Source organism: Saimiri boliviensis, chromosome 2, assembly GCF_048565385.1.
Source record: "Saimiri boliviensis isolate mSaiBol1 chromosome 2, mSaiBol1.pri, whole genome shotgun sequence".
Taxonomy (NCBI): Eukaryota; Metazoa; Chordata; class Mammalia; order Primates; family Cebidae; genus Saimiri; species Saimiri boliviensis.
This window is the reverse complement of record NC_133450.1, coordinates 170,927,242-170,944,466: the sequence shown is the minus strand read 5'-3', so window position 1 is coordinate 170,944,466 and position 17,225 is coordinate 170,927,242. Positions and strand designations below refer to the sequence as shown.

Genomic DNA, 17,225 nt, shown 5'->3' with positions numbered 1-17,225 from the left:
ATTCTATGAAGCATTATCTTGATATAAAGCCAAAGACACTATAAGACAACTAGAGACCAATATCTCTTATAATCATTGCTGTAAAAATCCTCAACGAAACACTAGCAAACCAAATTCAAAAGCCTGTTTTAAAAATTATACCAATAACCAAGCAGCATTTGTTCCTAAAATACAAGCATATGGTTCAATATACAAAAATGGATCCATCCAATACCTCACATTAACAAAATGAAGTTAAAAAAAAAACCCACACATACACATGATTATCTCCATTGATGCAGGAATAACTGCTGACTATTCAACACATTTTCATGATAAAAACACTCAATAAGCTAGGAACAGGAAGAAACTACCTCAACATGGTAAAAGTCATATATGAAAACCCCACAATGAACATCATACTAAATGGTGAAAGACAAAGCTTTTACTCTAAGATCAGAAACAAGACAATGATGGCCACTGTGACCACATCTATTCAACACAGTACTGAAAGTCCTAGTCAGGGAAATTAGGTAAGAGAAAGGAACCCAAATTGGATATAAACAAGCAAAATTATCTGTTTTCAGATGATATGATCTTACATGGAGAAAACTCTAAATATTTCCCACAAAAAGCTGTTAGAATAAATGAATTCAGCAAAGTAGCAGGACACAGAGTCAACACACAAGAATCAGTTGCATTTTTATACACTGACAATGAACAATCTGAAAAGGAAATTAAAAGGGTAATTCCATTTACAATAGTATCAAAAAGAATAAAATACTCAGGAATTAATTTATCCAAGGAGGTGAAAGACTTCAACAATGAAAACTACCACTGTCAAAAGAAATTTTAAAAGACATACATGAATGGAAATACATCCCATGTTCATGAACTCAAAGACTTAATATTATTAAGATATCAATATTATTAAAAGCAATCTGCAGATTGAATACAATCCCTATCAAAGTCTCAATAACATTTTTTTTGTAGGAATCCTAAAATTCATATGGAATCTCAAGGGACTCCAAAGAGCAAAAACAATCTTAAAAAGAACAAAGCTAGAAGACTCATAGCTCCTGATTTGAAAACTTACTACAAAGCTGTGGTAGTCAATACAGTGTGGTGCTGGCATAAAGACAGACAGACAGGCCAAGGGAACAGAGCAGAATGCCCAAAAATAAACCCTTGCATACACAGTCAAATGATTTTTGACAAAGGTACCAAGACCACTCATGAGAAATAATAGTCTTTTCAACCAATGGTGCTGGGAAAAATGGATCTATATGCAAAAGAATGAATTTGGACCCTTTTCTAATACTATATAAAAAATTAACTTCAAATACTTTAAAGACGTAACTGTTATATCTAAAACTCTAGAACTCTTAAAAGAAAACAGACAAAAGCCTCATGACACTGGATGTGGCAATGAACTCCTGGATATGATACCAAAGGCACAGGCAGCAACAAAAAAAATTAGTTAAGTTGGACTTCAAGAGAGTTTAAAAAAACTTGTGTGCATCAAAAGACACTGTACTGAGTAAAAGGCAACCCACAGAATGGGAGAAAATATTTGTAAATCATATCTGATAAAGGATTAACATCAGAATATATACAGAACTCCTAAAACAACTGTATTAATAAATGGGCAAAGACTTGAATAGATATTTCCCCAAAGAAGATATACAAATGGATAAAAAGCACATAAAAATATGCTCAACATCACTAATCATTAGGTCATTACAAATCAAAACTACAATCAGATACCACCTCACACTCATAGGATGGTAATCATAAAAAAAAAAAAAAAAAAAAAAAAAAAAACAGAAAATAATAAGTGTGGGCAAGGATGTAGAGTAACTGGAACCCTTGTGCACCACTAGTGAGAAAGTAAAATGGTGTGGAAAAGGGAACAGTGGTTCCTCAAAAATAAAAAACAGAATTCTTGTAAGTTCCAGCAATTCCATTTCTGGATATTTACTCAAAATAATTGAAAGCAGGGTTTCAGAAAGATATTTGTATACTCACGGTCATAGCAGCATTATTCACAACAGCTAACATGTGAAAGCAACTCAGCTGTCCATCAACAGATGAACCAATACCAAAAATGTAGTATTTACACACAATGAAATATTATTCAACCTTAAAAAAGGAAGGTGATTCTTATATACAGTATCACAAAAGTAAACCTTGAGGACATTATGTCAAATGAAACAAACCAGTCGCAAAAAGACAAATGTTTTATGATTCCACTTATATGAGGTGATTAGAATAATTAAAATCACGGAGCTAAAAAGAATGGTGGTATCCAGGGGCTGAAGTTGGAAAGGGGGAGCTATTACTTAATGGGGATAGAGTTTCACTTTAAAAGACAAAAAGAGTTATGGAGATGGACGGTGGTGGTGATTGTGCAACATTATGAATGTATTTAATAGCACTGAAATGTATACTTAAAAATAGTTAAGATCATTTCATGTTCTGTATATTTTACCATGATAAGTAAGAAAAAATAATAATTCTGAATTATTTTTACTAAATTTGTGAAGTCTAATACAGAGATTACAATTGTAATATGAGTATAAATCTTCAAATCACACTAAATAAGATTTGGGACTTAATACCTGCAACAAAATTTACATAATAAATAGCATCTTAGCAAGTACTTCATTTTGGCAACATGTGATGATTGCATATTATGGCCTGGTTTTCTTAGGTGAAGTCTCAGAGCATCTAAAGTCTGAACGGTGGCTCTCTGATGCTTCCTGCACTGATAGCAATGTGCTCTGCTGTTTTGCACACTAACAATTACTAAATGACACAAGAGTTATATTGTAATGAGAACTCAGGTAAATATCCTCAAATCTATGTTGTTTCTTTTGTAGTTGAATATTAGAAGAGACTGAGAAAAGGGAAGAGGAAGATTTTCCTACTAACTTATACAAATAGGCAACCCTAGCACTGGATCATGCTACTCTCAACACAATGTATTTATATAACACCTTTCTCCAAAGTGACAAAGCTCTTTTATTCCCCAAGTAGGAAGCAGCGGGGAGGGATTTTAAGACACTCTGCTGTAGTACACAGTAACAGACCTAAGAACTTGTGACATGGGGCAGCAAACATCTCCCAGCTCAAGATGAGGTGTTGCACAGTACCAACACAGGTCTCACAGCATGCCCTGGGAGGGCAGGCAACTGTCCCCTAGGGGCATAAAACAGTTTGTGCAATTTGAAAGATACACAACCCTCAGTGTACTAACATCATGAGTCTTTGCTTTCTCAGGTTTTCAGAGCACATAGAGGGTGGTGGTTGATACTATGACCTTAATGGAATAAGGGTCCTGCAGTGGGATTTTTCCCTAAAGGCCTTGCCCAGGGAGAAACTGCTGGGTTAGCAGCTCAGATACCCTAGGTTGAGCTGCAGTACCCTGGGAAAGGAAGGTGCATAACATTCTTGAGCCCCTACTAAGTGTCAGGCACTGAGCCAGTGTTCTTCACTATCATGTTTCAAAACACAAAGATATCTTCAGTCTTTGCTGGAACTGGACTGACCTACACTCCCTGCTAGGTTCAGGAGACCTCATCTTAAGCTGACATGATAGTGACAGGTGTTCCCAATCTACCTCCTGCTTCAATGAAAGGAAGTAGGGAGCCTAAAGCCACTGGGAAAATAGCCTGATGGCCCCAGCAGACAGCTATATGCTTGAAATAGGAGCTCTGGCTGGGAACAACCGCAGTCTATCAGTTTTCTACATAGAATAACAAAGTACCACAAACTCAATGGCTTCAACCAACAAACATGCATTATCCTGCAGTTTCCACAGGTAAGTCTGGGCATGCCTAAATTGAATCCTATGATCAGGGTCTCACAAGGCTGCAAACAATGTGTGAGCCAGGCTGCTTTGCTGTCTGGAGGACTGAGTAGGGACAAGTCTGCATCCAGGTTCACGTGGGTTCCTGTCTTTCTGAGTCCAGGCTGTTCACTTCCCTGTTGCAGTATGATGGAGAGCTCTGGCTTCCCACTGGCTGTTGGCTAGTGGCCACCCTTAGTTCTAGAGACCACCCCCAGTTTCTTGACATGTGGTCTTCTCCTTAGGGTGTCATAACATAGCATGTGCTTCTTCCAGACCAGGAAGGGAATGTCCCTTGTATCATTTGCTAAGAAAGTCTCACATAATATAGCATATTCATGGAAGTGATATGCCATCAATTTTGCCATATAATGTAATCAAATCAAGGCAGTAGTGAGTAGGTGATTTCGTTATCTCTGCCATGTTTACTGGTTTGTGGCAAGTCACAGGTTCCATCTACACTCAATGGGAAGGGATTATACAAGGGTGTGAATCTGTAGGAGTCACCCTGGAGTGTACTTGCCACACACACCAAGTCTGGAGGCATCTTTGTAGTTTAAGACTTTGTAGCATAAGACATTTTGTTTCAAAAACAGAATGTGCTTTGGAGATAGTAATATCTGAATAAAGATTCTAGCTCTTCTGTTGTATAACTTCAGGAAACCTGCTTAATCTACCTTGCAGCTTCAGTTTTCTCATCTGAAAATAGACACAACTATAATCTATGTGTATAAATATAAATGGTCTATTAATAGCTTCAGCCCAGTGATTTTATACACAAGAGTATGAACATCCATACTTTTCCCAAAGCAATTGTGAAATATATTAATTGTTTATGACACCAAATAGATACTACACAGAGGAACAGCTCTGATCCTGATCTGTAAAAGCCTGCAGATCATGACTCTTATCTGAAAAGTTAGCTACTGCTGTAAGACGGGGTTTGTATATGCTTAACATGATTTGATTCATTCATTAAACAAATTAATCAATTGCTAGCACCAAACTGTGCTAGGAACTGGGTATATGTAAAGAAGTAAAACAGACATGTTGTCTTCAATGACTAAGTTTACAATATACTGGAAGAGATAAACAGCATTCATTCAATAAGTATTTACTGAGGGCACTGTTTCCATTATTACAATTAGCGAACAAAACAGACAAGTCCTTACCCTTCTGGAGATTATGTTCTACATGAGAAATGTGAGTGATGGGAAAATAATAAACAAAAAGATAAATTTGAGTATAATTTCAAATGTTGACAGGAAACAATATAAAGAGGGACGAGGAGAAGCTATTTTCAATAGGGGGGCCAGGAAAGGATGGTGCAAGGAGATGGCATTTGACTAAAGGTGCAGTAAGGAGGAGCAGCAGACATTAGCAGGGGCTGGAGAAGAGTGTTCCAGGCAGAATAACACCTGTGCAAAGACCCTGAGGCAGGAACGAGGCTGAGAGTAATTCTCAGTAGAGTGGAAGCCAGTAGAGAGTTACAAGCAGAGGAGTGACAAGATGTGATTCACATCTTTAATGGATGGAACTGGCTGCTATGTGGAGAATGTAAAATAGGAGCATAATAATGGAAAAAGGCAGTATAGTGAACAAATCATAAGCTGCATAAAGTAAATACTATGAAAAGTGCAATAAAAGAATAGAATTGGGCTCTTTGCAGTGCAATAAAAGAACAGAATTGGGCTCTATGCTCAAGTCACTGCATTGTGGTGGCAGTGACAAGCTGAAGTGGTGCTAAGTGCTCTAAGAAAAGTAAAACAAGAAAAGGCTTAGGAAGTTATAAGCATTGATGTTTTAAACAAGATGGTCAGGAAATCTGCATAAATTGAGTGACATTTGAGCAGAGACCTGAGTGAAGGCTTTGAGAAGACATGGAGAGGAAGTGATTCAGGCAGAGGGGCTGGCCAGGCCCCATGAACAACGTGGCTGTGTGTTTCAGGAAGGCTGGCTCAGAAGGAGTGGGATGGAGATGGCCAGGAACATACGAATGAGTTCAGATCCTCAGGACTTTGCAACCCACATAAGTGCTTTCCATTTTAAATCGAAGTGAGCAACCTCTCAAGAGATCTGTGGAGGGGAACTCAAGTGATGTGAAGGTAGCATGAGAATACAAAACTGGAATAGACCTGATTTCGACTGGGCACTCAGTAGACACCTCTCAGAGGAGATATATAAGCTGAGAGAGGAGGGATGGTGAGAAGACAGCTGTCAAACAAGGGGAAGATGAGGGCCCATATTCCACCAGAAGAAGAGGGAACCGCGCTGCAAACTCCTGATACAGCAAAGAACTTGAGACACTGAAGAAACTAAAGGCTGTTGGGTGAACAAGAGGAAGAAGTAACTAGGAGAGACAGAGAGCACAGGGGCCACCACAGGCCAGATCTCAAAGCCCATGCTGAGGATTTAGGTATAGTACTTATTTGCAGTATTTAGGGACTATTAATGTGAGGTGCCATTAGCTTAATTCTCGATATATATGTACAGAGCATTTTAAATATATACTATATTTATTATTATTAAGAATCTTTTAAATAAGTTCTGGCTTTAGCATTCTTTGTTTAGACACACAGGGAACGAATACCATTAATCCACCAGTTCTAGGTGACTTAAAACTCTGAATTATTTGGTTTCTCAAGTATTTTAGGAACCTATTAATTTTCAATATTTCTCCCAAAGATGTAGAAGTAGAAAAAGCCTCCAGCCCTTCGATACATACAGTACATGAATTATCTCAGCCATCATCTGACTTACATTTTCTTTTTTGATATAGTTATTCTTGAAAGATCCTATTCCTTTGAAGCTTGACAATGTTTTCCTCACAACTGCTTTTGTATCTGTCCTTTATGCATTTTGATTCTTTTTCATTGTGAGGATTTGGAAATGAAAAAGATCTGGCTACTAGACTCAGCACACATTCCTTATTCTTTAAGTGAAGGATGGATATATTCCTTCATACACCTATTCAGCAGACATATTGAGGGCAAACAATGTACCACACATAATGCTAAGAACTCTGAAGGATGCGAAGATGAATACAGGTCATCCAGTACTGTAAGAAAAACAGCAAATTCAGGGTGTTGTGAGAGTAAGGATTTGGCTACATGAATGCCAAGTAATACATGTATTCATGTTCAGTTCCACAGTCACCAAATATAATCACTATATTTATTCATCTTTGGAAGACGATTAAGAACACAGCATGTGGGAAAAGAAGTACACTAATTTTGATAGAATATCTTTCCAGGGACTAATGGGACATGCTGAAACGAATACAGCTGGCTTTTATTTCCAAGGGCAATATTGTACAAATGAGATTTGAAATTATTAAAATATTCTAAATAGATATCAAATGACCCCAATTTAATAACCGAAATCTCAGAAATGCTGGAAAAATCTAGACCATCTAGGCATTCAAGAGAAAAGCATTTCCAAGAAGAAATAAATCCCTACTGTGTACAACATTTTTCACATTCAAGCTGCTTTTTATGTAAGCAGTTTGGAAATTTGTATTAGATGATCACATCAGGGTAAGAGTACCTTCTCAGTGCAAACTGAAAAAGTCTCTCTCATTACAAGGATGCTAAGGCTGGAAAGGGTACATGGTCCAACTATGTCTATAATTCTATTCAAGGGTCATGGAACAGACTTTCAGAAATGTTTTTTTTTTTTTTTAATCCAGAGCTTGAAAATATGTTAATTCTAAAGGAAGGGTCCATTTCTCTATTAAAAAAAAACCCACTGATAAACATAAACCAAGGAGGTAAACATGAAACATATATTGAACAGAAAGGCAAACTATCTAATGCTGTTCTATCTATTATGGGCACCACTGGCCACAGGGCGCTGCTGAGCACCTGAAATGTGGCGAGTCCAAACTGAAACCTGCTATAAGTATAAAATAGACACCGAAATTCAAAGTATGCAAAAAATATCAATACTTTTCAATATTGGTTAATATTTTGGATATAAGGGTTAAATAAAATATATTATTAAAGACAATATTACCTTTCTTTTTACTTTTGTAATGTGGTTTCTAGAAAATTCAAAATTACATATGTGGCCTGCATCCTATTTCTACTGGACAACACTGATTTAGTGCCTTTTGCTTCCCATAAGGCATCAGAATATGTAAAGAAAACTGACTTATATCTTCAATGATTTTTGCTCAGATATCATAAGAATCGACGCTTATAACCAGCAGAATCAACTTTGTGCACAGTGCTTTTTATATTCAAATTATTTCTTATCTAAGCAGCCTAGGACTCCGTACTGGTTTATGCTGTTCCACGTCAAGCCTGGATGAGTTTACAGCTGTCTGTCCTGCATTCTCAAAGGCGTCCTTCACAGGGCAGACCTTTAAGCCTGTGATCCCACTCACCCTTCCACATCTCATCAGTTAGCTGGACTTCCCAGGAGGAACTAGCTGTGAAGCCCTCTGGGCTCCTTGCTCAGACTGTCAGACTGTATGTAACTTACGCTAAGACTATGAAGTTCCAGATGGCGAGCCCCTAGACTTGGTCTCATTTCTACCCCACAGAATCTAGAATTGCTTTTTGCATAAAAGTAAATGCATGTGACAAATGCTGGTTACATATGAGTATCTGATGATTTAGGGAAAAGGAACAAATTTTCTTCCTACTCTTTGTATTACAGAAGTTTTACATTAGCCACTTTGTATTTTATATAGACTTATTTCCCAATAAGGTCACATTCCTTAGAACTTTAATTCCGGATGGACCTGAATTTGGGGAACACACTATTCAACCCACAACATCTACCTACAACAAAGCACAGTTCCATTACACTGAGGAAAACTGATGAGCTCCCACTGAGAATTTGTGTTACAACAGATTTTTAGTCTATTTTCATACTATAAATTCAATTGTTTTTATTTTAGATGGAGAAAAATGGTTATTTTTTTTTCTCCATCTAAAATAAAACAGAAGTGGTACATTAGCCACTGACAGTCAACTGTGCTTCATAATTCATTTATTCCAATACCCAAGTGGCTACTGGCTGCCTGGAACTGAGCTGGGGGCTGGGGACGTGGTGATTAAGACAGGTGCAGCACTGAACTCACAGGGGAGGAAAAGCAAAACCACAGGCATGGCATGTGCTCCACTGAAAAGCCGCTGGGACAGTGACAGGGGAACCTAATGTGGCTGGAGCTAAGGAAGGCTAATAAGTGACCTTTACACTGGTCTGGAGGGAGCTGTTAGCCTAGCACGGTGGTGGGGAAAGGACAGGCTGACCATACCGGGAGGGCCCCTTAAGCGATGTTAAAAATGCAAGTTAATCCTAACGGCATGAAAAGCTATGGGACGGTTTTATATAATATGATCAAATATGCTTTTTAAAAATATCATTCCGGAGATGGGCCAGAGTGGATGTGGGAGCTTCACAGAGCATAGCCCTGTATTCTTAACAGCTAAACAAAACTACTTTGGTCATCATTTCAATAGGAACTCAGTTTTAAGAATAGGAAAGATGTGTAAGCTCCACGCTCCTCAAGATATGAAAGCCAGCAAGCACCCTAGAGCAGTAATCTAATACAGGTGTACTCCCAGAGTACCCTCAAAGCATCACGCTCTACTGATTCCTCTGGCCTGGCCAGGTAAATTTGTTACCTGGCATCAGGCGCTGTCCTGACCAAGCCACATCTTGCTTATTCACAACCAGCACCCAGTATCCACACTGGTTGGCCCAGCTCTAGCAGTTCCCTGAAAGGCTGAGTGGGCAAACTGCATAAGTTTGAAGTTTGAAGATATTTTTTCTGCTCTCCTGTGCCCAAGGACTGTTCTCTGAGTGTTTGCCTAACTCTGAACTTGACCAGCTACCTGGCCTGGGCTCTTTGGCCAGTGTCTACTCTCAGGGCAAGAAGCTGGCAGAGGGATGAAATTGTACCTGCTGTAAACAATTAAATGCAGGTTGTTTAAATTCTGTGGAATGATCATACAAAACGGTGTTTTCTTCTGGAGTCTTTCGGGTAGTACTTATCCATATACATATGTAACCTGCCCATAAATAACTGCTTTTCTGAAACCAACCTGGAATCACCTGTAATGGCCTTCATTGTGCTCCTTAGTGGCAGATGTCCATTCAATTCTCCAATAGTCATAAAACCATTATATTGGCAGTCAATTAGCACATTCAGCATTGTATTAAAATAAGTCATTTCTAAACATTCAGATCTTCCTAATTACCTCTTCCTTTGATGTTTTTTATGAAAATAAAAATAAGACTCAATCCCACAATTTGTTTCCTTTCTGAATTTCTATTGTACCCACTCTGAAAGGGAAGGACCCTTTACACCTAAATGAAATGGAGCCTACCCTTCTCAGAGGCAGGAACGTGAAGTACAGAGATTTGGGAAGTAGTCAGACCTGAGTTCCAGTCCTGTCCTCAGCCCTTTCTAGGTGCATGGATGGGAAAGTTCCTTAAATTCCCTGACCTTTGTTTTTTCCTGAATAAAATGAGGCTGACCTACTGTATTAGTTTTCTAAGCTATCATTTCAAATGACCACAAACTGGGTAGCTTAAACAAAAGAACTAATTGCCTCACAGTTCAGGATGCTGGAAGTCTGAAATCAAGATGTTTGCAAAGTTGATTCCCTCTGGAGGCTCTGAGAGAATCCTTCCTTATGTCTTCCAGCTTGCGGTGGGGGCTCCCAGCATTTTTTGGCTCATGACAGGATAACTTCTACCTCTGCTCATTCTTCACATAACCTTCTTTTTTGTATTTCTCTGTGTCCTCTCATCTTCTCATAAGAACACCAGTCATTGGACACCAAACCCTAAATCTAGGAAGGGGACATCTCAAGATCCTATATCACTACTTACATCTGCAAAGACTTATTTCCAAATAAGTTCACATTCCTTAGAACTTTAGTTACAGATGGACCTGAATTTGGGGTCACATTATTTAACACATTATTCAACCCACTACACCTACCTACAACAGAGCACACAGTTCCATTATATTCAGGAAAACTGATGAGCTCCCACTGAGGATTTGTGTTACAATGAATTTTGAGTTTGTTTTCATACTATAAATTCTTCAATTGTTTGTATTTTATATGGAGAAAAATTGCTACTTTTAAAGATGAGGCAGTTCCTCGTATGCATAGCACCGCACTGAAAATGCATCAGTGCTCAGTAAATACCATATTCCTCCTCCCGTTCCCTTTATCTTAGCCCTGCAACTGTGAGTTACAAGTGCAATCCATGTGAAAATCCCAGGAAATCATGAAGTACTTCAAGGTTCTATGCAAAGATAAAGACCAGAACTTCTTGCTCCTATATAATGATTTCTTGTGGTGAAGCAGGGTGAGCAGTTCTCTTTCAGAAATTGACTTATGAGAGTTGTTTAAACACTAAGGAATAAATGTGCATCCAAGAGATCTTTGCATCTCTATGGAAAATACTGGTTAAAAAGAAGGTTTTGGGTAAATATTAGAATCTTGATTTTTGCTGTTCTTTGTCTAATTTGCTAAGCATTTGAAAATGTATGTAGTCTACTGTCAGTTAAATTCCTGGTTCCTATAGTTTACCACATTTTCTTCCATGTTTTCCTCCCTCACATAGGCTCATTTCTAACCTGTTTTATGAACACCAACAAGAGCAACAAAATCAGAAAGTTATTCCTACATAGTTTGCTCGTCCTCAACACAGTAGCTGTGCTGGTCATAGGTGAATAAGGACAGAAGGAAGCTGCAGCCAGCAGCAGCCGGTGTAGAGAGGGAGCCAGCACTTACTATGCACACAGCCACTTCCTCTCATCCCACACCGCCCCTTTTCTTTTCTCTAGCCCACTATTGTTCAGTATCCAGACTCACTGGGGCTGAAGCAGTTTCCTGCATCATCCCCTCTAGGACCATAAAAGACATGGAAACCCAACCTGAAACTTCCAAAGAAACTAATCTCAAGATTAAGGGATCTCTCAAATATTCACACATCTCACTTGAATACATCCAGCCTTGCTTCCAGTTTCCATGCCCTATGGTTAGGAACTGACACACAGAAACGGTAAGGAGGAGGCCTATGAAGTAGGCTGCTTTTCTTTGCTATACCTGATGACTACAGAGACTGGCCCAACTCTGCCTGGTCCTCTTATCAACATATAGCTCCATTATCTCTATTACCACCCCTTTCTCTTAGAGTATAACAAGTTAGCAGGTACAGATGCTGGTCTGTGATGTGCTTAGAGAAGAATAAGAATCAAGATCAATGCTCCAAAGACTTCAGTGATGCCCTATGAAGAAACCCTCTGTGTTTGATGAAAACTGTTCACCTCCCTACTTTTTTACATCTTCTGGGAATCATTATATCTTACTAAAAACTATCCTAATTTTCATCCTTAAGATCTCTTGAAAATTCAAGGTCAACTAATAACAGTTTAGAGCTACTCTGAGATTATGTGTCACCTGAGCTGTTTGCATACATTATTCGTTAAATACTCCACAGTCAGATAAAATACCACAGATCTTCCAGTTACTTCAACATGAGCTTTAAAAAGCCCTTCTCCCCAGTTAAAATGTGCTATCCGTGAAGTCAGTAACCTCTCAGAAAAGTGGACCGAGGAAGCAACACGAAAGGAAGAAACACACCAAACTTAAAATGTCTATCAAAGAGAAACTAACAGATTACCTGGAGGGATCCTTTGAACATATAAGATGATTCCTTACCTGGATTGGGTTGAAGGTATTCAATTGTTTTAGTCATTATTTCCATCACAGCCCTGCTGGTGACATCCACTTTCTGAAATGAGAAAATAAGTACTCTAAATGATAAAAATGGCGAGTTTCAGAACCTGGGTTTTTGCTTGAGTCTGTATACAATGGTGGGGAATGCAACAGATCCAGGACAAGTCCCGCGGTAGGTGAGGGAGGCTGAGGTGGAGCTAGATATCATGCTGACGCTGTATTTGGCAGTGGTCTACCAATAAGCAGAAAGCCTGTTTATTCAGAGAGGAAGCTGGTAGTTTCCTAAAATTTGTTCCAAAATACACTTCATTATCTTCTGGTAAAAATAAGATGAAAAAAATGAAACATATTTTGCCCCAGAGGCATTTATTGGATGCTTACAGTGGGTCAGGCATGGAGGCAGATTTCACTGCCCTCAATAATCATGCAGCATCAACTCTGCTTATTCAAGAAGGGGGGAGGTTTTTATTTAACTTCTGAAAACATCCTAAAAATAGAAAATCTTAAGCAAAGAATTCTAGTCTGTCCTTGAACTTTTGGTTAATTCTAAACAAAAATCTTGGTGCTAGAGTCTATCTTCAAATAATGTGGAATAGTCAGTGTTTGCCTTCAGCATTTCACCATGTTCTCTCTGTAAGGTCCCCTCCCCACTTGGAAGAGGTCATGGAAGCTGCTCGCTGAAGTTAGATCCCCTCTATCTCCATGAAATCCTTTTCCTATCGGCATGTGTGGTCCTCCTATTCACCCTACACAGTAAATTACGAGTGAGAATAATTGCATCCTCCTATTCAAGGTATGTGCATGTAATATATGACATAGGTATGAAAGTGATTACATTTTAATGTAGAAATTTAGGTATCAATTAAGTCCACTGGAGAAACTTTCTGTTTGTTCAAAGGCTCCCCCTTCAAATATTAGAAACTTTTTCATAACATACTCTATCTACATATAATATCAGCCTTGCAAAGAATAAGCCTCCTCCTGTTCCATAAATCACTCATTAAAAGATTTTATCTTTCAGTTGAGCTTTTTGATATTTAATAATTTCCCAATCCATGGCATTCATATTACTGTGTGTGTTTGCCATTACTAGGATTAAGAGAGGAAAACAAATTTTTTTCTTGTAATGTTATAACGATATAAAATTATCTTAAAAGAATGCAATTTCAAATGCGCCTGTCTACATATAAATCTTATACCATATCCTTTAGATTGATCCAAATTTCTAACATCTTTAAGATTGAGTGTGTACTAGGTAGTAATTAGCTTTAATGTGAATAGTGCCCCATCCACTCAAGTTGCGGAATGTCTTACGCCAGGGACAGATCACAGGTATGCATGGAACAAATATGCTGAAACTCCATTGTACGTGTATGATAGAAAGGCAAATGCAGTTCTCCTGCTGACTATGTGATGGGGATTAAGGAATTAGATGACAAATGTACCCAATATCCTGTAGTTATGATGAGAAGGAAAATCCTTCCAAAAGCCAAGGCTTCTAAAGAAGAGTGCCAAAGGAATTAAATTTTCCAGTGACCATTTGATATCCTGATGTCATCCGCTGTTAGGGGGCTGACCAATTTCTAAGTTTCCCCCACCTCTGTCCTTAATAACTATAACCATCATCATCATAAGCTGTTTTCTGTTTGTAAGAAACTGTTATAAGGACCGTAAATATCTTTGCACATTTAATGCTCATAAACTCTGTAATGGATATGAGAAAACAGACACAAAGGGGTTAAGAAACTACCCCAGTTCTGGCTCTAGGGTGTATGTTCTTAATGACCATCCTATACTAAAAAGGCAGGCAACAGAGGCATTTCCCAACCTGACAGAGATGCCAAGTCAAAACTGGAACGTGCTTCGTACCTTCCCCAATATGTGGCTAAGGACCTGGCAGTCGCCGGCCAAACAGGATCAGCGGAAAGGCACCTGCCAACCCCATATTCCGTTTTTGTTTTGAAACTCCTCAAAGTCTGTGGAAGCTTCATCCACAAGACTGTTCCATCCTGGGTCTCTCTGGACAGGAGGCTCTGCCATGCTGACCTGCTAGACCACATGCCCTCAGTTTTATGGGTTTCCCTACAGAGGCTGGTGCCCGCAGTGTCTATTTCACCTGGCCCACAGGGAGGTGAGCAAGGAAGGCTGTGAGAGTTAGTTCTCATTTGGCTACAGAACCCCCCTCCCTTTAAGATCTGTGTAGGGAGCCCAACTACTCATGTTCTGTAAACAGAAGTCACTAGCTTGGCTAAAGTCAGGGGTCTCAGGGAGGGCCCAGAGACCCTGGGAATACCAAAATTAAATTATTACATTTGGTCCCCAGGGCAGGATTCCATCTTAAGAGAGAAACAGAAATAAAAACTATTCCAGTGCCTCCTGTGACTTGTCTAAAGAAAGCGCTCATCTTATCCAGATGTTAACTAGTTTTGTGTCCATTGAGGGGGACTCCTTTAACACTTTTTGTTATCTAGTCCAGGTATCACTATAGAACAAATTCTACCTAAACCTGTTTGACTACAGCATAAAATAACCTTCACTTGAAATCCACCACCTCTGAAAACAACTAAACAACTATTCAATATAGTTATTTTTGTGTTTCATCATCAGGAAATATACCAAAGAGGGACCTAGTTTTGGCAAATTCATTCCTAGGCCCTTGCTACTGGCTGCTTCTCTCTCTCTCTCTCTCTCTCTCTCACTCTCTTTTGAGATAAGGTCTTACTCCATCACACAGGCTGGAGTGCGGTGGTGCGATCTCAGCTCACTGAAACCTCCACCTCTCAGGTTCAAGTGACTCTCCCTCCTCAGCTTCACGAGTAGCTGGGACTACAGGCACGCACCACCATGTCCGGCTAATTTTTGTACTTTTTGGTAGAGACAGGGTTTTGCCATGTTGGCCAGGCCGGTCTCAAATTCCTGGCCTCAAGTTATCCATCCACCTTGGCCCCTCAACGTTCTGGGAGTACAGGCACAAGCTACTGTGCCAGGCATGACTGCACTCTTACAGGTAATTACTTGATAGAGTTCATGGACGTTAAGAAGAAGAGACCAGGGAAGCATTCTGTTTAATGCTTTTATTTATTAAATGTCCACATCTGTGGCCTAGAGAAGGGAAAGGAGCTCTTTGAGTGTTGTTATAAGAAGAAAAGTAGTTCCCATGGTCATGAATCAGAGGCGTTCTTAAAAACGGTACCCGAAGAATTAAATTGCCCAATGATTAGTCACTATTTTGAGGTCATCTGCCAGTAGGAGGCTGACCAATTTCTAACTTTCCTCCACCTCTGTACTCAATAATAATGTCCAGGACTCTTTTGCTAAACAATACTATGTAAGCCAGAGGCAAGCTGAGACTTCTGAATGTGCCTTGTTATGCACTTGCTAGGGGAGGTATTTATATACCTAAACTGGTACTATCCAAGTACATATTCTGTTTATAACAGGCCTGATGAAATTAGCATAAAGAAGATTTCCACTTAAGTAATTGATTATAACCAGCAATTCTCATAAGCTCCCAGAATTGAGCTTATTCCCATTTGAGAACAGCACAATTTAACTTGAACTTATGACATGTAACTGTTATTTTCTTCAATGTCCAAAATTTCCAAGTATTACTTGAAATTAAGTTTTGATGCACCCTAAATTTTAAGAACGTCTCATCTTATAAGCTCCTGAGCCTCCATCTTCAACTAACCTTGCCTGGAATTGGGGTGAGGAGCCATTAGGGAAGGCTGTTTAAAGAAAGTGAAACAGGCTGAGTGTGGTGGCTCATGCCTGTAATCCCAGCACTTTGGGAGGCTGAGGCAGGCAGATCACCTGAGGTCAGGAGTTCAAGACCAGCCTGGCCAACATGGTGAACCCTCGTCTCTACTAAAAATAAAAAATTAGCCAGGTGTGGTGGCGTGTGCCTACAGCCCCAGCTACTCAAGAGGCAGGGGCAAGAGAATCACTTGAACCTGGAAGGCGGAGGTTGCAGTGAGCCAAGATCACACCACTGTACTATTGCATTCCAGCCTGGGTGAAAGAGTGAGACTCTGTCTCAAACACTGGGTGAAAGAGTGAGATTCTGTCTCAAAAAAAAAAAAAAAAGGAAAAAAAAAGAAAAAAGAAAGAAAGAAAGTAAAACTGCAGCTGGGCACAGTGGCTCACACCTGTAATCCCAGCACCTTGGGAGGCCAAGGCGGGTGGATCACGAAGTCAGGAGTTTGAGATCAGCCTGGCCAACATAGTGAAACCCCATTTCTATTAAAAATACAAAAATTAGCTGGGCATGGTGATGCACTCCCATAATCCCAGCTACCTGAGAGGCTGAGTCAGAAGAATTACTTGAACCTGAGAGGTGGAGGTTGCAGTGAACTGAGATCACAGCACTGTACTTCGGCCTGGGCAACAGAGCGAGACTCTGTGTCCAAAAAAAATAAATAATAAAACATTTTTAAAAAGTGAAACTGTAAATATATACAGATACAGATATGTTTTTTAGTTAATAAAACTTTTGTATGAAATAAGGTTTATTCAGAAGACAAAATTGTAGGCATGTACGTTTTCTTCTGGGTTTTTTCCTTTAATTTCTCAATACCAAGATTTTAGCAATTCTTAATACTCTGAAGTCAAGAAGTTCTTTCTCCCCTGTCTAGTCTTATAATTTACAACTTTGGGTAGAGAGAAAAATAGCTCCTTTAGCCTTT

The 17,225-nt window shown here is 39.2% G+C and overlaps 1 protein-coding gene across 3 annotated transcripts in view; it reads right to left on the bottom strand.

Annotated features, from left to right (window-relative positions):
• SH3GL2 (SH3 domain containing GRB2 like 2, endophilin A1) overlaps positions 1-17,225 on the bottom strand; it is a 208,807-nt gene that overhangs the window by 18,718 nt on the left and 172,864 nt on the right. For all 3 annotated transcript variants that reach the window (XM_039475016.2, XM_074394892.1, XM_074394893.1), the window contains exon 3: positions 12,523-12,595. In XM_039475016.2, coding sequence (XP_039330950.1) covers positions 12,523-12,595 — 73 coding nt within the window. The remainder of the gene's footprint in view (positions 1-12,522; positions 12,596-17,225) is intronic.